Here is a 25,949-nt window from a genome sequence, read left to right on the forward strand (position 1 = left end):
CATAGGAGGGAGTGGTTGCTGGGGGGGAAGGTGCTGGTGATATCACTGCTCCTCCTACTCCTCCTCCTCCCTCCACCCAAGAAAGTGAAATTGATGGGGAAGGGTCAAGAGTCTGCTGGGGTACAGGCAGAGTTGAAGCTGGACTGTGAGAGAATCACCATGCCCTTCAAGTTCACTTAACTCTTCATGCCCTCTGGCAATATTTCCATTAATCTCTCCCTTCTCTTCCTCTTTCTCCTCACACTTCCTCATCTGGCTGTTCTTGAAACTTTTCTTTTTTCTATAACCTGCAGGATTCTTTAAAGCTAATTGTATTATGTTGTGTGTGTGTGTATATATATATATATATATATATATATATATATATAGAGAGAGAGAGAGAGAGAGAGAGAGAGAGAGAGAGAGAGAGAGAGAGAGAATGAGAATGTTTCCTAAGAAACTGAATCGGGACCTTTTTTCATTGTAATATTCACATAATTGATTTCCTACTAGTTTCCAATTATCTGCCTCTTATTTCTTCTTCCTTGAAGAACCAAGGGGACGTGCATTCATATCCAAGAGTCCATCAATCTGCTCCCAAGTTACAATCAAACTTATCTCTTTAATAATCTGAGTATGCTTCCTATAGATCTCCCTTGGGGTGAGGTTGGGATTGGGGTTGGGTGGGAGAGAATCTTTTCCTAATATCTGTCCCATTTCAAATAGAAAACAAAAGTTACTAGTTTAGCCCTTAACAAAATAAGTTCCCTGTTTGTCTATTAAAATACTCACTCTATATCCTAGTCCCCAGGACTTCTTCAGTGAAATTAGGGTCCTTGGCCCACACTGGGTGCCAAAATGTTAAGTTCGAACTAGCTCCCTGAAGGCCTCAGAATCAGCAAGAGTCAGGATAAGTAAAAGTCCTTGGTCTTTAGGGGGACAAGTGAAGGAGACAGACAAACTGCCACAAAGCTCTCCAAAGATGTATCCTCCATTCTGGACTCCAAAGCTACTTACTTCTCTCTTCCTCATCCTGCTGCAAAGTGACTCTGGCCTCTCTCATGCTACCTTCTAATCCTTGCCTATGATTATCTTAACACCAAACATTCAGCAAGCACCCAAAAGTGAGAAGAACCACTTATCCAAACATATGCTAATAGAGTCATTGTTTCATATCCAACAGGTAATTAGCCTTAAGTGCTCAGTTGTTTGATTCAAATATACCTTTTCAGAGTTTCAGCCCTCTACAGAAAACTTATTAGCATAATCAACTATAACAATAACCAAACTAACAAAAATCATATGATCTCAATAGATGCAGAAAAAGTACTTGATAAAATCGAACATCCATTCCTATTTAAAAAAAAAAAAAACACTAGAGTATAGGAAGAAATGTACTTTTCCTTAAAATAGTCAGTAGTATCTATTTAAAACCATCAGCAAGCATCATATGTATTGGAGACAAACTAGAACCATTCCCAATAATATCAGAAGTGAAACAAGGCTACCTACTATCACTATTACTATTCAATATTATATTAGAAATGTTAGCTTTGGCAATAAGTGAAGAAAAAGAGATTCAAGGAATTAGATCATGAGGAAACCAAATTATCACTTTTTGCAGATGATATGATAGTATACTTAAAGAACCCTAGAGAATCAACTAAAAAACTACTAAAAACAATTCACAACTTTAGCAAAGTTGCAGGATACAAAATAAATGCACATAAATCATCAGTCTTTTTATATATTACCAACAAAGTACAGCAGCAAGAGATACAAAAAGAAATTCCATTCAAAATAACTGTCAACAGTAAAAATATTTGGGAATCTATCTGCCAAGGAAAAGTCAGGAACACAATTACAAAACACTTTCCACACAAATAAAATCAGATCTAATCAGTTGGGAAAATATCAAGTGCTCATGGACAGGCCAAGAGAATATAATAAAAATGACAATACTACTCAAATTAATCTATGTATTTAGTACCATACCAATCAAACTCCCAAGAAATTTTTTTACAGATCTAGAAAAACAAAGGTCATATGGAAGAACAAAAGGTCAAGAATTCCAAGGGAATTAATGAAAAAAAAAATTGCTAATGAAGATGGCCCAGCTGTGCCAGACCTAAAACTATATTATAAAGCAGCAGTCATCAAAATCATTTGGCTAAGAAATAGAATAGTCAATCAGGGAAATAGGTTAGGATCATAGGACAAAATAGTCAATAACTATAGCAATTTAGTATCTGGCAAACCCAAAGACCCAAGCTTTTGGGATAAGAACTCACTATATGACAAAAACTGCTGGGAAAACCAGAAACTAGTATGGAAGAAATTAGGGCTTGACCCTCACCTAACACCATATACCAATATATGGTATGGGTTCATGATTTAGACAAAGAGTGATAATTATAAGCAAATTAGAAGAACAAAGGATATATTTTTTTAATAGTTTTGTGGAGAAGGAAGAAATTTGTGTCCAAAGAAGAAATGAAACTCATAATTGAACACGAGATAGATAATTTTGATTATATTAAGTTAAAAAGTTTTTGTACAAACAAAACTAATGCAGACAAGATCAAAAGGGAAGCAATAAATTGGGAAATCATTTTTACAATTAAGTGTTCTGATAAAAAATGATGAAATTCATTTCTGAAGTATATAGAGAATGAACTCAAATTTATAAGAATTTAAGCCATTCTCCAATTGACAAATGGTCAGAGGTTATAAAGAGACAATTTTCAGATAAAGAAATTAAAACTATTTCTAATCATATGAGAAGGTGCTCTAAAGCAACCATTCTGGAGAGCAATTTGGAACAATGCTCAAAAAGTTTTCAAACTCTGCATACCCCTGCATAGCAGCAGTGTTTCTATTAGGCCTATATCCCAAAGAGATTTTAAAGAAAGGAAAGGGACCCACACTTGCAAAAAATGTTTGAGTCAGCTTTTTTTTGTTGTGGCAAAAAACTGGAAAGTGAGTGGATACTCAACTGATGTTGGAGATTGGCTGAATAAGTTACAGTATATGAACATTATGGAATATTATTGTTCTATAAAAAATGATCAGGAGGATGATTTTAGAAAGCCCTGGAGAGACTTACATGAACTGATGCTAAGTGAAATGAGCAGAACCAGGAGATCATTGTTCACAGCAACATCAATATTATGATGATAAATTCTGATGAACATGATGACTCTTTTCAACAATGGGATGATTAATGCCAGTTCCAATGATCTTGTGATGAAAAGAGCCATCTACACCTAAAGAGTGGACTATGGGAACTAAATGTGAATCACAACATAACATTCTCACTCTTTTTGTTGTTGTTTTCTTACTCATTTACTTTCTTTTCTGATCTGATTTTTTCTTGTACAGCAAGAGACCTGTATAAATGTTTATATATATTGGATTTAACATATATTTTAACATGTTTAACATATACTGGATTGCCTGCCATCTTGGGAAGGAGGGGGGAAGGAAGAGAAAATCTGAAACACAAGGGTCAATGTTGTCAAATTATCCGGACAAATATTTTGACAATAAAAAGCTTTATTTTTTAAAAAAAATTAGTTATCTCCTAACCCAAAAACAGGAAAAAAATTTTTTTTAGTAAGGCTTTTTTCTCCTAATTACCAAATGCTATCTTTGTGGGCGGAGGAGGAAGGTAAAACGGAGAAGTGGAAGAAGAAAAAAAAAAATAGAAAAGTAAGACAGAGAACAAGATGATCAAGCCACAGCATTGGGCAGAGAGGACACAAACAACATAAAAAAGTTTAAAAGAGTCTTTATTTATTCTGTATTTATGTATGAAAAAATACCCAGGTGGATATCTTACTGATTTGTATGTCCTCTCCAAAGATGTATATTACAAGCCATTCATTTCCACTCATTCTATGTGACCCCTGTCCTTGTCTTCCAATAAGTTCACTATTGTCTGACAATGCTAATACATTTCAAATGCTCTTAGCATTGTAAGGGTACCAGCATAGACCTCAGGCTCTCCATCTGTCATCCTTCATTCTTGCCATATGACCAGTCCACTTACTTTTACTAACATACACTACACGAATACTTAATTTACTCCTCTTCTTCAAAATTTCTTGCTGGTCATATGGTGAAACCTGTTTACACTTATCATGAATTTCTCCATTGCCCTCTATGCAATATTTATTTTTATTTCTTCCAATAGTGTTCCTTTTCTTACAATCGCAAATACAAATCTTACAATCACCAGTAGAATACTAATTAGTATTAAAAAGATAATCTTTATTTATAGAAAGTTGAGAGATTTTTTATTCCTATGATACCTAGAATCTTTAATAGAAATGATTTGGATTTTTTATATCTAGTGACATAATCATATTATTATTATTATTATTATTATTACATATATGTGTATGTACACACACACATATACACACACACACACAAGCACACACACACACACACACACACAATTATTAAAATGTTAGTCTTCCTTATATTGAACCAACCATTCATTCCAGGTAGAAACTCAATCTGGTCAAAATATAAAATCTTTCTAATCAATCTCACCAACTAATGTGTTGTTTTTGTTTACCTGCTAATAGGTAATTTTAAATTTTTGCAATGTTTATTAATTGTTAATTTGTAATTTTCTTTGTTTTGTCTCTCCCTGACTTAGTTACTAAGACTATATTTGTATCATAGAAAGAAATTGGAAGAGTACCTTCTTTTTTTTATTTTTGCAAACAATTTAAATGGTACTGAAATTAATTAGCCATAATTGATTGATATATAAGCTTGATCTTTAAAGTAGGTTTACAATTTCTGTAAGGCAAAACAAATTGTTTATTTCCTATTCGTTTCTAAGCAATTTCATACACATTTGTACTATCTGTCCCAAAGAAATATACTGATAGTCAAATGCTAGAGGTTTTCCTTCCAATCATACATCAAAATTTGAGCAACAGACTTTCTTCATTGACTAATATATTTGAAAAAGAAGACAGGTCTCAACTCCTGGATGGTCTGTCTTTTAAGAGGATCTTTGCAATGTTCCAGCCTTGATTTGAACGGCAAAACATCATAAGCATTTGGAGGACAGGAAACAACTATTTCTTCAACTTGGATTCATTTCCTAAATCTTTGTTACAGTGGTGAGCACTTTCATCAAGATTAAATCTTTCTATTTTATGACTTACATGATGTTTGTTATCACAAAGTTATTAATCAAAGTTATCTAGGTTGTTATATCTTTCAAAGAATACTAAATGATGTACTGAAGGATGAGATACATCCATCCTATTGGAAGACAGCTTTAAAAGAAGTACTCTGCTCTATTGAATCAAGTCCTTTTGAAAAATCTACAAATAATAAGCACAGTGAGACTATTCTCCACATCTTTCAGTTAATTAAAAAATGGTAAAGACGTAATTCACTATAGAATATTGCTTGCAAAAGTTTCCTACCAAAACCTTCATTGAGGATATTATTATATAACTCGTATGTAGATAAATCTAATAAAAATGACAGAGGATTGGGCTCAACTTTCATATGTATCAGCACAACTTCCTCACCATCCTCTCCAATAAAGAATGAAATTCCCTCTGAAAATCTTCTAACCACAGCTCTGCTATTTCCTACTATATCTGTCCCCAAGGAAAACATTGGTGGGGACCAGAACTTCAATATCCCGCTATACAGGTTTGACATCTATCTTTTGCTGTACTATATCCTGTGGCTGTGGAAAGAAGAGTGGTACTTTCCACTCAATGATTAATCTATTCACAACTGGACATATCTTCTATATCCCAGTGATTCTCTCTGTAGGTCATCATCCAAACCCTATTCCCCACACCCAATTCCTTATTCCTATCCTGCTCAACCCTTCCTTTCCAAAGTCCCGACCAACATTACTTACCCTTTCTTATTCCATTCCATGTTCAACAAATTGCCCTCTTTGTGATCCCTACTCATTTAATCCCTCCCTGTCTACTGGCTACTTCCAAATATGCCCATGTTCCCTTCATCCTCAAATAATTCTCATTAATTATTTTATTCTCACTAATTATAACTCTATATCTCTTCTGCCTTTGTAGTTAAACTCCTTAAGGATGCCTCCACCTTCTTTTCCCTTATACTATTAATTCCTTAGAATCCAATTTCTGATTTCATTATTACACAAAGTTAATAATGATGTCTTAATTGTCAAATTACCAGAATCAAAAAGTAAAAATAATTCATAAAAAATGAAGAATAAAGAAAATCATTAGAAACTATTTTGTCCAATCATATAGCAGTAAAATACACAACATAAATGAAATGGATGAATATTCATAAAAATATGAAGTATCTAGATCAACAAAAAATAAAAAGACAATTTAAATAACAATCTTAGAAGGAGAAAAAAATTGAACAAATAATAAATAAAATTCCACAGGAAAAAATCCTGGAATGTGGTGAATTTATAATCAAAGTATATTAAATATTCAAATAATAATTATTTTTAATAATTATAAACTGAAAAATAGGAAAAGAAGGGATTCTGCCAAATTCCTTTTATTACACAAATATGAGCTTCATATTAAGCCAAGGAGAATGAAATAGAAAATAAAACAAGATTAATCTCTCTTAACAAAAATAATGTAAAAATTTTTAAGCTACATATTAGCAAAGAATCTCCAGAAAGATATAAAAATCAAAATATGATATAAGTATAATAGATTTGCAGTAGGAACGTAGTATTGGTTCAATTAGGAAAACTAAATATAACAGGCCATATTAATAACGAGAACATTCAGATGATTTTATTAATAAATATGGGAAAACAGCTTTTGACAAATTGCAATCCCAATTCTGTTTAGAAAACAAGAGAATCAACAGACCATTCCTTGATATAGTAAAATATATCTACATAGAACGAGTGTTATATGTCATGACAATAAACTAGATATTATTTACAAAAGAATAAAGCAAGGACTACCATAATCACTACCACCAACTGATATAATTTGCAAGCTACAGCAATGAGACAATTTTTAAAACACAGAAGCAAAGAAGAAACAAAATTATCATTTTGTAGATGATTGGATGATTTACTTAAAAGAACTCTAGGGGCAGCGAGGTGGCACAGTGGATAGAGCACCAGCCCTAAAGTCAGGAGAACCTGAATTCAAATGTGGCCTCAGACACTTAACATGTCCTAGCTGTGTGACCCTGGGCAAGTCACTTAACCCCATTTGCCTCGGGTGGAGGGGGAGGGGAAAGAACTCTACAATATCAACTAAATGAATAAAAACTTTAGCAAAGGTGAGGATATAAATAAATACAAAATATCAGCATTCTTTGTATTACCAATAGACTCCAACAGGAAAAGACAGAATTCCTTAAGACCCACACAAAAAATTATATGAATATAACTATAAAATACTCCTTTATGATAAATACAACCTAACTGTCTGAAGGAATATTATTTATTTGTAGTTAAAAAGAGCAATATAATAAAAACGACAATGCTAACTTGTCTGAAAACTGGCCCTGCGCCAAAGTATCCATTATTTTTTTCCTGTTCCTTTGTTTACAAACCCTTGGGGGAGGAGTGGGACATCCTTTTTTTCCTGACTTCATGGAATTATACCTGTTCATTCTCCCCCTCCCAACTTCAAAAGTCCCTATTCTTCCTAAAAATAGAAATCAGATTACCTAATTCTGAAACCTGGTTTATATACTGCTTTCTTTTGATGCATAAAAATCTATGTGCCAAAATAGTAAATAACTATAGTAATCTAGTGTTTGAGAAACCCAAAAACCCCAGCTTTTGGGATAAGAATTCACTATTTTACAAAAACTGCTGGAAAAATTGAAAACTAATATGGCAGAAACTAGGCATTGACTCACACCTAATACTGTATACTAAGATCAGGTCAAAATTAGCTCATAATTTAGATATAAAGAATGATATTATAAATAAATTAGAAGAACAAAGGATAGTTTACCTCTCAAATCTATGGAGGAGTGTGATGTTCTCTTCTTTTTCTATAATGTAATCGTTCTCTGGGGGCAGGTTTCTTGGGGAGGTTTTCTGGAGGCAGCCTTAGTTTCAGTTCAGAGTAATAATCACTCCAAATACAGCCAGGTGTTAAAAGTTCAGATCTTTTATTGCTTCCTCCAAAATAGGCCAGTTAGTTTTCTTGGTGGCCTATCTCCCTCCTTGGTTCCAAGAGCTCTTGCAGCTTCTCTGCCAGCTTCTGCCTCTAGCTCAACTCCAATTTGTGGCTTCTCAATCTCCAACTGACACTCCCCTCTCAATCTCTTCAGCTGAATTCTCCTGACTGAGCTCAGCTGTTTTTATGCTCTTTTAGAGATGTAGACTCAAAGGTTGACTCCTCCTCTGAGAGTGGGATTATGGGAGGTGTGAATTTGGATATCTCATACTGAACCCTGAAATCTCCCAAAGTGTGAGCTAATGTGTGAATTCTCAAAGATATTAACTTAAGCATTGTTTCTATCAATACTAGTGATTTAACACCTTGTAAGGATTTGCTCTAATGTGTGAACCAATAAGCATTGTATCAATTCCACTGAGTTAATACTAGGATTCTAATTGTAAAATATGATGGTTCTCTCTGGGTACAGGTTTCTTGGGGAGGTTTTCTGGAGGCAGCCTTAGTTTCAGTTCCAAGTAATAATCACTCCAAATGCAACCAGGTGTTAAAAGTTCAAATCTTTTATTGCCTCCTTCAATATAGCCCGGTTAGTTTTCTTAGAGGCCTATCTCCCTCCTTGGTTCCAAGAGCTCTTGCAGCTTTTCTTTTGTCTCTTCCAGCTTCTGCCTCTAGCTCAAGTCTGACTCCTGGCTTCTCAATCTTTTCAACTCAACTCTCCTGACTGAGCTCACCTGTTTTTATGCTCTTTTAGAGGTATAAACTCAAAGGTTGACTTCTCCTCTAAGAATGGAATTATAGGAGGTGTGAATTTGGATATCTCATACTGAACCCTGAAATCTCCCAAAACGTGTGAACTAATGTGAGCTAATGTGTGAACTCTCAAAGGTGTTAACTTAAGCATTGTTTCTATCAACTGCATTGAGTTATCACTTTGTTTCAAGTTCTGGCTCATAAGAGGAGGAAGGAATTTATGATCAAAGACTGGAGATCATTACTATTCACAAAATAGATAATTTTGATTATATTAAATTAAAAAGTTTTTATACAAACAAAATTAATGTAGACAAGATTATAAGGGAAGAAGCAATAAACTGGGAAGACAACATTACATTCAAAGGTTCTGATAAAGGCCTCATTTATAAAATATATAGAGAATTGACTCAAATTTATAAGAATTCAAGCCATTAATTGTCAATGCTATAAAATTACCCATGCATATAACTTCTAAATAAAAAGCTATAATAAAAAAAATTACAAAAATTAAAAAGCAAATTTGGCACCTAGATGAGTTATTGAAGAAAATAGGTTTCAGTGACTCCTATATCCAAATTGCTGTATCTTTAGCAAAGTATAATAATTAAGGTCTCATGATTTTGTCCCTGAGTCATCATAAAAGACATCTATGTTATACTCTATTTTAAAAAAGGTTCAAAAGTACATAATCTGTTATAAAGATTTCCATTTTTATTTAAGTAGATTCATGAAAAGTTAGAATAACAGCATTGACTCCAAAGAAAAGATAGGAAAATGCCTACTTCCAATAATGGTTGTGAACATTGTACATAATGTCAAATTCAATTAATTGGTTCGGTTGGAAAAAAAAAGAATTCAAGCCATTCTCCAATTGATAAATGGTCAAAGGATATAAACAGATACTTTTGAGATAAAGAAATTGAAACTATTTCTAGTCATATGAAAAGGTGCTCTAAATCACTACTAATCAGAGAAATGCAAATTAAGACAATTCTGAGATATCACTACACATCTCTCAGATTGGCTAAGATGACAGGAAAAGATAATGACAAATGTTGGAGGGGATGTGGGAAAACTGGGACACTGATACATTGTTGGTGGAACTGTGAATGGATCCAATTCTGGTGAGTAATTTGGAACTATGCTCAAAAAGTTATCAAACTGTGCACACCCTTTGACCCAGCAATGTTTCTTCTGGGCTTATATTCCAAAAAGATCTTAAAGAACAGAAAGGGACCCACATGTGCAAAAATGTTTGTGTCAGCCCTTTTTGAAGTGGCTAGAAACAGAATGGATGCCCATCAACTGGAGAATGGCTAAATAAGTTATAATTTATGAATGTTATGGAATATTATTGTTCTGTAAGAAACGATCAGCAGGATGATTTCAGAGAGGGCTGGAAAGACTTACATGAAGTGATGCAAAGTGAAATGAGCAGAACCAGGAGATCATTATACATGGCAACAACAAGACTATACAATGATTAATTCTGACGGACATGGCTCTCTTCAACAATTAGATAATTCTAATCAGTTCCAATTGTTTAGTGATGAAGAAAACCATATACACCCAGAGAGGCCTGTGGGAACTGAATGTAGAACACAACATAGGATTTTCACTCTTTTTTTTTATTTGCTTGCATTTTATTTTGCTTCTCTCTCTCTCTTTTTTTTTTTTTTTTTTTTACTGGTTTGATTTGATTTTTCTCGTGCAGCATGATAATTGTGTGACATTTATTTAACATATATTTCTACCATGTTTAACATATATTGGACTACTTGCCATCTAGGGGAGGGGGCATGGAGGAAGGGGGAGGAAATTGGAGCACAAAGTTTTGCAAGGGCTAATGTTAAAGAATTATCCATGCATATGTTTTGAAAACTAAAAAGCTTTAATAAAGAAAAAAAAAATCTATATTCCCCTATCCAAGAGCTAAGCTGAAGAGACCTGGTGTCTTGATTAGTTATGCAATTGGTAAGCACTGTTTAATAAATCAATATACTCAGAAGCTCAAAACCTTTTTTTTTCTCATTATTTTGGATTTCACCAATCACACTCTAATGATCATTGCTTTCTACAACTGGATTAATAGCAACATGTTCCCCAGCACAGATGCATCTATAAACAAGTTAAGTCCTTGTCCAGGCACTCAGCTTATGTCTAAGAAGAAGCTCATGAGCTACCTACAGAAGTCAATGAAAACAATCCTTAATGCTAAAAATAAAATGCAAAACAATAAGAATAGTTTAATATTTATTGCAAATAGGGGCAGCTAGGTGGCACAGTGGATAGAGCACTAGCCCTGAAGTCAGGAGGACCGGAGTTCAAATCTGACCTCAGACACTTAACACTTCTTACCTATATGACCCTGGGCAAGTCACTTAACCCCAATTGCCTAAGCAAAAATAAATAAAATAAAATAAAAATTTATTGCAAGTAATGAAAAGGAAAGAGAAGGGGGGTAAAAAAAGGAGGGACCCAATATGCAACTCTGGCACACACATATACTAATATAAGATTATGATAAGAACAACTAAGTTAGGGAGCACAGAGACAGAGTACCATTCATCAGAAAGGGTGTGCTCCAGTAATGAACTGAACCAGCCACACCCAGAGAAAGAACTCTGGGAGATGACTAAAAACCATTACATTGAATTCCCAATCCCTATATTTATGCCCACCTGAATTTTTTATTTCCTTCACAAGCTAATTGTACAATATTTCAGAGTCTGATTCTTTTTGTACAGCAAAATAACGGTTTGGTCATGTATACTTATTGTGTATCTAATTTATATTTTAATATATTTAACATCTACTGGTCATCCTGCCATCTGGGGGAGGGGGTGGGGGGTAAGAGGTGAAAAATTGGAACAAGAGGTTTGGCAATTGTTAATGCTGTAAAGTTACCCATACATATAACCTGTAAATAAAAGGCTATTAAATAAAAAAATTAAAAAAAAGAAAGGGTGTGCTCCAGCTAGAGGGGAGGATGTGTTCCAAATGCCAATCTGAGAGTGAGGTTCTTATATGCTAATTTGCATATCAGGGATCAAGGTGAAATATTATTTGGGATTTATCAAGAAAAAAAACAAGCTGGTGGCATTTTAGGGGTTTGCATGTCAGGAAGAAAAAAAGCTGGTGGACAAATGAGCACCTAGACATATTAACATTAGAAAATATTATTTCCAGCATATTTGCCAATACAACCAAGGAACATAAAGTAGTTATCAAAAGAAACCATAAAGTCTTTTCTCCCTGCAATTCTGGTACACTTTTAAAATTGGAAAGATAAAAACAAAGCTCTTAATCTTCAGAAGAACCTAAGTTCAGAAGAACTTCCAAGTTTTTTTTTTCTTTAGCATCTGGATCTAGCTCTACATGTTCTACAGCATGAGCTCTTAACAAGTCTGTGAACTTGTTTTTTTTTTTAAATAATTATATTTCAATATAATTAATTTCCATTGTAACATCTTTATTTTTTGCATTTAAAAACATTATTCAGAAAATGATGAGGGGAAATAAGATTAAAACAAAAAGTGGTTAACTGTGAGAGTTGAGGGAACTACACTGATTCCATTTTGCAACTTAATTCTGGACTTAACTCAGTTGAACTCTTTTTTCTATTCAATTAGAGGTCTAGTTGAAATTCTGTCTTGTGAAAAATGTTTATTCAGTTGTGGGAATTGAGAAAAAAACCTTATTACATTGTATGAACCCAGCTTCATGGCTTGGAAACTGAACCACCTCTACCTGCTATTTAGAGACCCTTACCCTAAGACCTAATAGGTTATACAAAGCAGAAACTCAGTCAGATCAAAGACTGATGCAAGAAGTTTCCTCACAATTGTACATCTCAAGCAAATATCATGTATCTTATCTGAAAACTGGCCTTGTATTGTTTCCATACTCTTAATATTGTTTACAAACACTTGGAGGGAATGGGATATCCCCTTTTCTGAATTCAGCCAATTATAGCTGTTTGTTTTCTCTCTCTCAACTTGGAAAGTCCAAATCTTTCATTAGAAATCATATGATCTAATGTTAGTTATATTGTTTCTCTCTCTCTCTCTCTCTCTCTCTCCATTTTGAAATGAAGGGAAGTATAATGGGCTGAGGCTTGAGTTGATGCACTGAGGTCCCAAGTACGTGAGGCTAACTAGTAATTGGGCTATACTCTATTAATATACATGATTGGATAAAGAATGGTCCCTGCCCACTCTCCTTGCAAGTCCTGATGTGTTGTATAGGAAATGACAATTTTGGTGGGTGGAGGCAGAGAGAGAGACAGGAAGAGAAGCTGGGAGAGATTGGGCCTGGGTTCGAGATTCCGAGCTGCTGGTTGTGTGGCTGCTGGTCGAGCTAGCTTCTTGACTCAGCTGCACACATTGCTATCGTCGATTCTCTTCCACCTCCGATCTTTCTTCACTGAGAATAAAGACTGACGATTTTCCCCTAACCTGAATTCCTGTCTCCTGCTGATTTAAAAATACACGATCTTCACAGGGAAGGATCACATTCAATTCTATACTGACTTATGGTGAACTTCCATATCCTGATATACATCCTGGATCCTTCTCCCATGAAAGATTCTTGGTTGAGATAAATAGATCTGATTTTTATTTAGATCCTTTGTTGCATTCTAAGTATGAAATGAAAAGGTGGAGGCTTAAAAAACATGAAAGGGGGTTCATTCTTCTAGTGCTTATATGATTTGGGAAGTAAGCTGAATAAAGTTCTAATATTAAACAATTTTTGTTTTCTTTTAATCAGCCTTAAGTTATTTTGTATCATTCATAATAAACATGTTTAAAAGTAAATCATATTGAGAAATTTTATTGCAATGGCTCCTACTGGATTTTGATTTTTAAGGATTCTGCAGGAATAAAAAATGTTTGAGAACTACTGGTATAAATTATCACATTGCTAGCTACACTTATAACTGTCTTATCAATATTCAGATTATATACACACTTTGCAGAAATATTCTGGACTTCATGTGTCCCCAGGAAATTTTAACTTAGTGAAACAATAGCTTTAAGTATCAAATATCAACTAATATAAGAAAAACATTTTAATTGCTTTTCAGGGACTTAGTGAAAAGAAACTGAGAACTCTAGAAGGGTCAGAAGATAAAGGAAAAGGAATGATTAAATGGTCTCTACAATTTATTCCAAATCTGCATCCTATGACCTTATGTCACTTTCCAGGCATTCCTGTCACTGGTCTGGTTTCATTCCTAAGAGGCATCACATCATTTCTCTGATATATGAATGTAATGGAATATTTTTGTTCAATAAGAAATGATACCAGCCTGATTTCAGAAAAACCTAGAAAGTCTTACATGAACCGATGCTGAGTAAAGTGAGCAGAACCAGGAGATCATTGTACACAGTAACAGCAAGACTGTGTCATGATCAATGATGACAAACTTGGCTCTTCTCAGCAATACACTGATACAATTTCAATAATCTTAGGAGGGAAAATACCATCTGCATCCAGAGATGTATACACATACACACACACACATACACATATACACATCTTAACATATATATATACACATATACATATACATCCCCTCACACATATACACACATACATACACACAGCACACACATATACAAGCATGCACACACACACATACACACATATAACATACAAAATAGTTTATTGTAGAAATATATAAAACTTAACAGGAAAATAAGAAGATATAGAGAACAGACAGAGGTAAGAGGAAGAATACTATCAGAAAAGGAATAGTTCCAAGAAAAACAAAATTCCTAATCCTGAATGGAAATTAAAATGGAAAAGGGGAAAAAAAAAAAAGAACTAATTCTAAGAGGGTGCCTTAGATGGTTCTTAGACAGCTAGGAAATAGCTAAACAAATTGTGATATAAGTGTAATGAAAAATTTTACTACAAGAAATAAAAAAACAAATTTCAGAGAATCCTGGCTAATGTAAACTAATGTTTAAAAGCAATCTATACAAGCAAAACAACACTGTAAAGAAAAACATCTTTGAATGACTTAAGAAATCTCATTAATGAAATGACTGTCTCCAGGGTTTTTGTAATGAAAATGTTATCTCTTAACAGAAAAATAATGGACAAAAAGGTACATAGAAATATATTTCTGGACATTGTCACAAGTACAGGTTAGTTGTACTTAGCTCTCGTTATTGTTTACAAGGTGTTCCCTTCTTTCTTTCAGTTTTTAATTAACCAAAGGGAGCTGGAGAGAGAATTAGCAATAGGGATTTTTAAAAAAGAAAAAAAAAAAAAAAAAGAAAGCCATTGAAAAAAAATTTAATGCACAAGAGAATAAAAAGAAGTTCAGACAGAAGCACCACCAACAAGCAGGTAAATTTTGAAAGTAATATTTAGAATTTACTGTATTTTTTTTTAAGCATGCACTGTAAAATAAGATTTAATTTCATACGAAATGCTTTCTATGTTTTACTGGGTAAAAAAGAAATGTTTGGGGTTTTGTTTTGTTTTTTTTAATAAATAATTCTTAATGTCTGAGGAAAAGAAGAATGTGTCTTCACCATCACAGTGTACTATCAGAAAATATTTTTCCCTCCATGGAAGCAAAAAGTTAAATTGATAAATTTCAAAGTCCTAAGAGAGGAAGGTGAAACAAAAATATTAAACAGAACCAGTAGGAACTGGTAGTGTGATTAAGTGCCTCATTCCTACAACTTTCTCAACCAATCTTTCTATGACAATGGATATTTGTCTGATTATTTTATTAGCTTATGGATCAAAAGAAAATGTAGCTATAAAATCAAAATAATTGACAGATTACCCAAAATAAGGAAAACTGTGAAGTGATAAAGGTTACAATATAAATCAAGAATAATCACAACTCCTATTTCAAATAGAACACTGCCATTTTTCTTTTGGAAAAATGGAGAGTAAAACCAGTAACTATTTAAAACATAAAATAAAGTACCTGACTCCCTTTTAGCATTTTGGTTGGTTTGTTTTACTGTTTTATTGTTTTACAATAAAAAATAAATTAGATATATGTGTGCATAAAGAATAATTCACTCTAGAAATTTTTTTCTGCATAATATTACTGCATGAAAATCAGGGATCTCACAAACCTTCAAATCTTCAGTGACTTTTTTTTTGCATAGAAGAAAAAAGAAAACACTCCTGGTTAAAAGGTGACAGTGAACTATAAAATAAGGCAATACCTTAGTGAATCCAATTATCCATACCTCAATTTGACTTTACCTGAACGAATTAACAGCCTCAAACATTCTACAGAATTATGATATGCTGCTTCATGAATTGGCATCCATCCTCTGTTGTCAGCAACATCAACACTACACCCTTTCTTGAGCAGTTTTCTTAGAGTTTTTACATTTCCTTCCCTGGCAGCACGGCCAACAGCAGAACACGTATCTGAATAAGCTTCTGTAAAATCCATTCCTTCAGAGTGATCTAGAAGATAAAAGGGAGAAAAAAGAATTTATAAGTTATCAGTAGTTTTGCAAGTCTATTTCATTATGAGAAACAGAAAATATACTTAGAAATGAAAGGACAATGCATGGATCAGCCCAGCATTTCACACATTATAAACAAAAGAAAAAGAGGGGTGGAAAATAACTTACATTTAGATTAGAGCTTGTGCCTATAGCCTAAGCCACAGGCAATTTTCCAAAATCAGCCCTTCAAGATAAAAGGTTTATTAAAATTTTATTATAACACTTATTTTAGTTTCTTTAAAAATCTTTTGTCTTAGTAAAAGATCCATCCTTTTTTTCTTCCCATCCCAAGAACACACACACACACACACACACACACACACACAGAAAATAAAACTCATTACAAACATGTATAGTCAATCAAAACAAATTTCCACATTGGTCATGTCTTGAAAAAAATTTTTTTCTAATTCTGAATTCTGAATCTTCTCTATCAAGAGATGGGTAGCATGTTTCAACATTAATCCTCTTATACACCAAACTCATTCACCCATTGCTCAATTTATGGTTACTCCCTCAGATTCCCATCCTTTGCCACCTCAAAAAGAACTATAAATATTCCTATACATACTTGGCATTTGTGTTGCTTAGAATTAATCTTTTCCTTAATCAATCTGCCCTCTAATTCTCTCTCCCTTTCTCTCTTATCATTGTTGAGTGAAACATTTCTGTATCCAACTGTATATGAGTATTCTTCCATCTTTTAACCATTAAGATGAAAGATTCAATTGTCAGTCACTTACTCCTCTTTGTTATTGGTATAGATGTCTACTTGCACATCTTCATTATATGAGGCAATTTTCCCTAACCTTCTTTTCATTGCCCCCTCAAATTCCCCCCCCCTTTTCCTCTTTTTCCATTCTTTTCCTAAGATCAAGAATAAGAGCACTACTCCCAAACTGTATCTAATTGTACTTCCTCTATGAATCCTGATGATGTATAAAGGTTCAGAGGGGACAGATGTTATCATCTCCTCATATCTGAATGCAGTTTATCCTTGTTTAGTCCTTTTCTCATTGTTCATTCATTTTTCTCTTCACTTCTATGATGAACTTCAAAATTTCTCCACAGCTCTGGGTTTTTTTCATCAGAGAAGTTTTACCCATATAGCATTATACTCATTTTTGTTGGATATATTATTCTTGGCTGTAAAACCATATAATTTGACTTCTCAAATATTGTATTCCAATTTCTCCTTTCATTTATAGGAATAGATGCTAAATCGTATGAGATCTTCATTGTGGCTCTTCATTACTTTCTTTCTGGCTACTTGGAGTATTTTTTCTTTGACCTAGAAGCTCTCTGGATTATGTCTATAAAGTTCCTAACAGTTTTTATTTGAGGTTTCTTTCAGGACGTAACTAAGAGATTCTTTCTCTATAGATTTTTTTGCCCTCTAGTACTAGGAGGCCTGAGCAATTTTGAAATTTTTTGAGATCCGTCTAAGTTTTTTGCTTTCTTTCTTTCTTTCTTTTTTTTTTTTTTTTTTTTTTTGGTCATAGCATTCAAATCGTTCAAAGATGCCTTAATTTTTTTCTCCTTTATCTGTTTATCAGATCATTTATTTTTGCTATGAAACATCTTACATTTTATTTTATTTTTTTCAGCCTTTTGACTTTAATATTTCTTATTGTTTCATGGAGTCACTGATTTGTATTTAGTCCATCTATATTTTCAAGGAGTTGTAGCTTGAACAAGGTTTTGTATATCTGGTGCCAAGCAATTAATTGCATATGCAATTCTTTCTTCTGTAGATCTTATTTCTTTTCCAAATTTTTCAAGCACCCTCATAATTATAAAATTGCTTTTAATTATTTAAATTCTTGCATCATTTTTTGAAAGAATTCTAATTGAGTTTGTAAAACCTGAGCTTTGTTTCTCTTTGAGACATTGCTTGAAGATATTTTTTGAGTTATTCTCCTCAGTGTTTTAATAACTTACTATGATAGGGTTCTCCTTTTTTATTAGCCTATTCTTTCATTTTACTTCCTCACTTCAGATTTGAATTTTAGGGGAAGGGAAGGACTGGGATAGTCTTCTTGCTACTTTCTTGAGGTATTGAGTATTGTGTTATTGCAGGATCTCAGGGACAGGCAAGCTTACAATGCTCCCAAAATGTTTAGATTCAGACCAAAATCTAATTTCTTCATTGATCCAAACCCCCTGACCTTCCCAGCTCTAAAATCTGCAAGTTCTCATTTTGGGTTTGGGTCTGAGCAAAAGTAAACTGCTTGGTTGATTTTGTGTGGCATAAGTGTAGGCTCCCTTTTAGTCAAGGGTTTCTGCCTTGGTTATTCTTCTGCTGGCTAGGTAGATTAATAGAAAGGAGACTGCTTTGTGCCTCGGGTTTAAGCAACACTACTGCTGCTGGATTCTAAATTTCCTCCTTTTCTTACACAGCTTTCTTACTCAAGAATGTAACTACCCTATATGAGTTCCCTTTTCAGTCATCATGAACCTGGGACCCAGAACTGGAAAGTTCATATTCGTCCCCACTGAAGTGCTTTGGTATGGATTTAGTAAAGTTCCAGTTTGAGGTTTAGACCTTCTCTTGTCCAGATGCACAGCCTCTCCCTGGGCTTTAGTTTAACCTATCCTCAGTTTCCTCAAATTTCCTTTATGTCTATGCTGAGCTGAGCTGAACAAAGGATTCACTGTGAGGTTTTTCAGATTGCCTCCTCAGAAGTCAGTCTTAATACATTTTCTAAAAGTTTGGAGGAATTTTTGAAGAGGTAGCTCACTGTACTGCTTCCCACCATTCTATCATATCTCCATCTCTCAAGACACTTATTTTAAAATAATAGTTTGAATAACTATAGTAATCTACTTTTTGATAAATCCAAAGAATCCAATTTCTGGGTTAAGAAGTCACTATTTGACCAAAATTTCTGAGAATACTGGAAAAAAATATGTTAGAAATTAGCCATAGACCAACAACTCACATCCCATTACTAAGATAAAGTGGAAATGGGTACATGATTTAGGCACAAAGGTTTACATTATAAGCAAATTAGGAAAACAAGGGAGAATGTGCCCATCAGATCTTTGGAGAAAGAAAGAATTTATAACAAAACAAAAAGTAGAAAACATTATGAGATACAAAATGAATAATTTTGATTACGTTAAATCTTTAAAAGTTTGTTCAAACAAAACCAATGCAGACAAGATTAGAAGGGAAGCAGAAAACTGGGAAACCATTTTAATAGCCAATGTTTCTGATAAAGTCCATATTTCTAAAATAAGAGAGAACTGAGTCAATTTTATAAGAATATAAGTCATTCCCAAGTTGATAAGTGGTCAAAGGATATGAACAATTTTCAATTGAAAGAAATTAAAGTCATCTAGTTATATGAAAAAAATGCTTTAAAGCACCATTTATTAAAGAAATGCAAAGTACTACTTCAGACCTATCAGATTGGCTAAGATGACAGGAAAAGATAATAAGTGTTGGAAGGGATATGGGAAAACTGGGACACTAATGAATTGTTGGTGGAATTGTGAACTGATCCAACCATTCTGGAGAGCAATTTGAAAGTATGTCCAAAGGGCTATAAACCTGGACATACCCTTTGATCCAACAATGCAAAGGGATGATAAAAGAAGGGAAAGAAGCCACATGTGCAAATGTTTGTAGTAGCTCTATTTATGGTAACAAAGAATTGGGAAATGAGTGAATAACATAAATTGGGAAATGACTAAATAAGTTACGGTATGTAGAAGTAATGGAATAGTATCAATTTAGTGATCCAAGGCAATTCCAATAAACTTTGGATGGAAAATGCCATCCACATTCAGATAGAGAATTATGGAGACTGAATGCATATGAAAACATACTATTTTCACCTTTTTTTTTTCTGTAGATTTTCATTTTTGTTGATTTTTCTCTCCCAATATGACTCATATGGAAATATATAAAAAAATGAATGTACATGCATAACCTTAAAATAAATTAATTAAAATACTGTACTTTGGCAGATATATAATTTAATTGCTGTATGTGCCCACATACCCCTTACAAAGCTTTTCAATTCAATAAATATTTAGGATGACACTGAGGATTCAAAGGGGGGGAGGGGGGATCAAATAGTTCTTTCCTTCATGGAGAAAACAAAAACTGTGACCTCATCAATATGCAATGATGGGAGATTCCAATCTATCCATTCCTGTCCTTCCTGCACAACATTTGTCCATGTTCTCTTAAGTTCTTTCTAAATAAAACATTCAGGAAAGCCTTTCTTGATTTCTCCTGACATCAAAAGTAGAATATGTGGGCTGCCCACCACAGGTTATCCCTTGCCATTAACACAGGATCAGGCCATCTTCTTTTTCAATTAGTCAATAAATATTTATTAAGTACTTACTATGTGCCAAATACTCAGCTAAGTGCTAAGGATACAAACATATGTAAGATATAGTTCTGGCTCTCAAGGAGCTCACAGGAGCTCACAGTCTGATGGGGAACATAACAAACTATGTTCAAACAAGCTATTTGCAGGATAAATTGAAAATAATCAACAGAGGAAATGCACTAGAATTTTCAATTATACATTTCCCTTTATTACTACTCTTTCAAGTTCTTCATTGGTTATATGTTGCAGCCTACTTATAGCTACCATATACCTCTCCATTAATCTCTGTGTGGTACTCACTTTCAATTCTTTGGAGATTACTATTTTCGACATTTTATATCTAAATGATGCTATTAGAAAAATGTTAATAATGTGGTCCTTTGTTTTTCTGCCAAAAAAAAAAAAATTTAACTCATCATAAGACCTCTGCAATTTCCTAAAGGCAATTAAGATTGCTCTTTCTAATTGTGGACCCAACTCACTATCCATTAGCGTTGTCTGTTCTATAAGAGTGTGTGTGTGTGTGTGTGTGTGTGTGCGCATGCACACTAATAGACAAGCTCTAAAACATGGTTGTCCATCCAATTGCATTTTAAAATCTAGACAATAGACATTCTTCATAAAGCTTTCCCTTTGTGGAAAGTCAGGCCAGACTCTTTTGAATGGTTACAGATTTCTTCCAGGAGGCTCTGAAATGGTGTAATATAATCAGCACCAAATCAAAGTCAAGTCTTATATAACTACCACTGCAAGCAATTCTTAAGAAAAATGAAGGTACACTTAAATGCTATTCCTTGATCATGTTTGGACCACAATATTATAATAAAGATAGTACTTAAGTTAATTTATAGACTTAGTGTCACACAAAAAAAAATGACAAAGGAATTATTTTATAGATAAAATAAGACAAAAGAGATAACAAATAACATTTGTAGGAGCAGAGGTCCAAAAAAATCAAAGGAGAATATGAAAAAAGGGGGAAAGGAGAAAGAGAAATATCACTTCTAGACTTCAAACTATATTTCAAAACAATAATCACCAAAACGATTCAATATTAGTTAAAAAAATTTTAAATGATCAGCAGAACAGATATTCAAGTAAGTATCAGAAACAATTGAATTCAAAAGTCTTGATTTGATTAAATCCCAAAACAAACAATTCCTCATTTGACCAGAACTACTCAAAAAACTGAACCACATTCTGTCAAAAAAAAAAAAAAAAACTTAGTTTGGGTCAACATTTTATAACCAATAAATTCTAAATGTATATATGGCCTAAATATTAAAAAGCTCTTTATGCAAGAAGAATTTAGAAAAAATGTAGAGCTACTAGACAACTTGAGAAAGAAACAATAGGATGCATATGTTAGGCAAGTCTAATCACTACTACCACCGCTCAAGGGACCTTAATGGAGATAGTCCAGGGTCCTGAATCCAAGACCCTGGCAATGTTTTCAGCCTGGGCCCCACAGTCATCAATGATGAACAAAATCCCTGTGGAAAAAGGAGTCTCCTAGCTTCTAGGGGAGTCACTGAAGGTATCATCCATGTTGTGCAGGAGGGGCCAGCTACCTCCACCAATAGTCACTGTCTCCTAAGGGAGAGGCATCTAAAGCTACAAGATACCCTAAGGGAAGAAACAGAAGGTCCCATGCACCAGGCAAGTCAAATCACCACCACTATCTCCCATACCATGGAGGCAACTGAGGACACGATGTCAAAAGATCCCTGGGAATAAAAGCACATTACCTCCTCCCCAACCACTGACCTGGTTTCTAAATCAAGTCCTATAGTCATTCCTGAGGGAAGCAATCCCTGTGGGAAAAGAATCAATCTTCCACATTTCTAACATTACTAATTGCTGACTAATGGCCAAAGACAAGAGCACTACAAATGACAGCTTCCACTAGACCTCCAGACCCATTTCCAGCCTACTCTTCCCCTTCCCCCCCTCCATATCCATAACCAGGAAGTAAACCGCACATAATATAGTCTAGCAACTGCTTCTTCAAGAATCTTAGTCATAGTTACTTTAGACCCAGAAAAGAAAAGTTCTCACCAAATCATTGGTTCTGCATTGGTTCAACATCAAAAAACAGTATTATTTTATCAGTGGAAATTACATTAAAGATACATTACCATCATTGGGTTGCTACACTCAAAAGACCAGAGCACCTTACTATGTAACTTGGAGTTAAAACTTTCAAAGAAAGAAATAATTTATGCACAATAAATAAACACATAATAAATGCTTTTCTCATTTACTATCCCTGATCTGGATTATTATGGTATTTTAAGTGCCTCAAGCACATCCCTTCTCCAATCTATGACCAAATAGTTACCAAAAGATTTCTCTAAAGTGCAGATAGGATCATATGAAACTCCCTCCCAACACAAATTCCTGTGGCTCTCTTTACCTCAAGTATCAAATATCAATTCAAGAGGATTTACACATATTAATTGCTTAATAAGTGTTTTTTCATTCATTCATTCATTCATGGTTAATAACTAAATAAGAATCAGAAGCAAGCATGAGATTATACAGGCAACTGCAATTACATAAAAGTAAAAAGTTTCTGCTAAATAAAGTCAACTCAAATAGAATAAAAAGGGAAAATGATGAAGGGGAAATATCTTCAAAAAATTATCTTTGCAGAACTCTGAGAGATGACTATAAACCATTACACAGAATCCCCAGTCCCTATATTTTTGTCTGCCTGCATTTTTTATTTCCTTCACAGGCTAATAGTACACTATTTTAAAGTCTGATTCGTTCTGTACAGCAAAATAACTATTAAGACATATATACTTATATTGTATTTAATTTATACTTTAACATATTTAACATGTATTGGTCAACCTGCCATGGGGCGGGGGAGGGGACGGAATGGGGGGAAGGAGGGGAAAAAGTGGAACAAAAGGTTTGGCAATTATTAATGCTATAAAATTACCCCTGCATATAACTTGTAAATAAAAAGCTATTAAAAAAATTATCTTTGCAGGTCTGATCTATAAGATAAATATAAAGTTGACAAAATATACAAGTTTAAGAGCCATTCACCAAAACACACATGGTCAAAGGAAAGGAACAAACAAAAGAAAAGCAAAATATCAACAAATAGGAAAAAATTATCTAAATCTCTAAAAAGAGGGAAATACAAATTAATGTTATGGACTTTACCTCACATTCAACATATTGGAAAATACGAAAAATGATAGAAAATGATAAATGTTAAAAGGTTTGAAGAAAGAACAGAAACATTAATGCAGTATTAGGGCACTGGCCCAATCATTCTATAAAACAATTTGGAACTGTGCCAATAAAGTCTTTGAACTTGTACATTCCCTTTTACCTGGCAATAGCACATTATAAATTCCCTTTTCCCTGGCAATAGCACATTATTATAAATAAATACAAAGATGACCAAAGACAGAGGAAAAGGTCCCAGAAATGCTAAGTATTTATATCACTTTTTTTTTTTTGTAGTACCAAAAAACACAAAGCAAAAGAGCACCCACCAATTGGTTAACTATTGTATATGAATATAATGGAATGTCTCTGAACCCCATCTTTTCAAAGATGAAAAATTTAATTAAACTTGAGAAGATTTATATGAACTGATATATATATATATATATATATCAAGATTAGCGGAATCAGGAGAACTTACACAATGATCACAAAAATATGAAGGAAAACAATAATCAAAGACATCAGAACTCTGATCAGTGGCCAGTCATGACTTTTGAAGTCTCTATAATTAGATGTTGACTTATAAGTTCCAGGTAACACACAGATGACCATACATAGCCAATGTGCTGATTTATTTTTCTTCTGTTACAAAAAAGTACACTACTCTGAGCAGAGTGAGGAGACAGATATTGGGAAGTAACGGCATTATTTTTTTGAAAGAACATCAATTTTCAAAAAAGGAAAAAAGCCAATAACTACTGAATATATGAAATATTATCATAACTTTTCTTATAAGATACCTCTAAAGATACAACATTTCTTATATAAGAATATTTTTCAAAAACATCAATGAGGACTAGTAAAATCACTAGATGTCCTTTATAGGTAGGAATGGGATAAGTTATTTTAATTTAGACAATAAGTAAATTAGTTTCAATTGGCATTCTACTTTTAAGAAAGTTGATTTTTTTTTTCTTTTCAGAAATTTGAGAAATCAATTATTCCACAAAATTATGAAATACAAAATGTTTGGTTCTACCCAACAGCAAATAATGATAAAATTGAAGTATCTTCTGTAACATGTGATACCATATAGAACAAGTAAAGAGGAAAGAAAAGTAAAATACTAAAAATAAAAGTTTTATACTGTAAGGTGATAGGCTGAAATTTTTCCTGTTGCTAACAGAACTTAATTTCTAATAGGTTTTTTTTTTCTCTACTCTAAAATATTCTAGCTCTATCTAGGTGATTTTAAATGGGAAAATAATTAACAAAGCAGATCCTTCATTTTTACCAATGCTTTGCAATTATATTTGGTGATTTGTAAAACTTTGTGAACCAATTTAAATTTGTTTATTCAGTAATTCTAGGAGATTTGGTTGTAATATAAAAGTTCTTTGTAGATACTTTCCCCAATAGAATGTAAGCTTCTTGAGGGAAGCAACTGCTTCTTCTTTATCTTTGTGTCCACAGCATCTAGAATTGTACTTGAAACATAATAGGCATATGATATTTTTTCACTGATTTATTTTTTTAATCTGTCAAACCAGAGAATAAGTAACATTAAGATATAGTGTTTGGGGAGGAGGGGGAAGATATAGTGTTTGGGAAGAGCCAATATGATAGAGTAGAGGAAGTACTATAATCAACTTCTCCCAATATTCCCTTCCAAACAATTTTAAATTAATATTTCAAATCTAATTCTGGAATAGCAGAGTCAACAAAAGATCAGAGCGAAATATTCTTTCAGCCCAAGAGAATTTAGAAGATCAAAAGGAAAGGTCTATGACATGAAGTTTGGAATAAGAGGGAGTGGGAACCTACATGGCTGCAATGCTAGTGCTGAAGCTTATTGGTAGTGAAGCAGCAGCTTCAGAAATTCTCAAGTTAGAGATGGGAAAAAGAAAATTTCAGAAAAAAACTACAGGGAACTGCTTTTCTGCCACTGAGCACATGACATGACACTTTAGGGCAACTACGTTCCCTATCCCCATTTCTGGGCAGAAAACAGCATTTGCTATCCCAAA

At 33.6% G+C, this 25,949-nt stretch overlaps 1 protein-coding gene across 4 annotated transcripts in view; it reads right to left on the reverse strand.

Moving 5' to 3' along the window:
* ASB3 (ankyrin repeat and SOCS box containing 3) overlaps positions 1-25,949 on the reverse strand; it is a 105,889-nt gene that overhangs the window by 58,825 nt on the left and 21,115 nt on the right. For 3 of the 4 annotated variants that reach the window (XM_023494967.2, XM_031950468.1, XM_003758281.4), the window contains exon 2: positions 16,128-16,337. In XM_023494967.2, coding sequence (XP_023350735.1) covers positions 16,128-16,323 — 196 coding nt within the window. In that variant the 5' untranslated portion in view covers positions 16,324-16,337. Of the gene's footprint in view, positions 1-16,111; positions 16,338-25,949 lie in introns of those variants that run through there. The other variant, XM_012540220.3, reaches the window with a different exon arrangement.

The sequence above is a fragment of the Sarcophilus harrisii genome, chromosome 2 (genome assembly GCF_902635505.1).
Source record: "Sarcophilus harrisii chromosome 2, mSarHar1.11, whole genome shotgun sequence".
NCBI classification, from domain to species: Eukaryota; Metazoa; Chordata; class Mammalia; order Dasyuromorphia; family Dasyuridae; genus Sarcophilus; species Sarcophilus harrisii.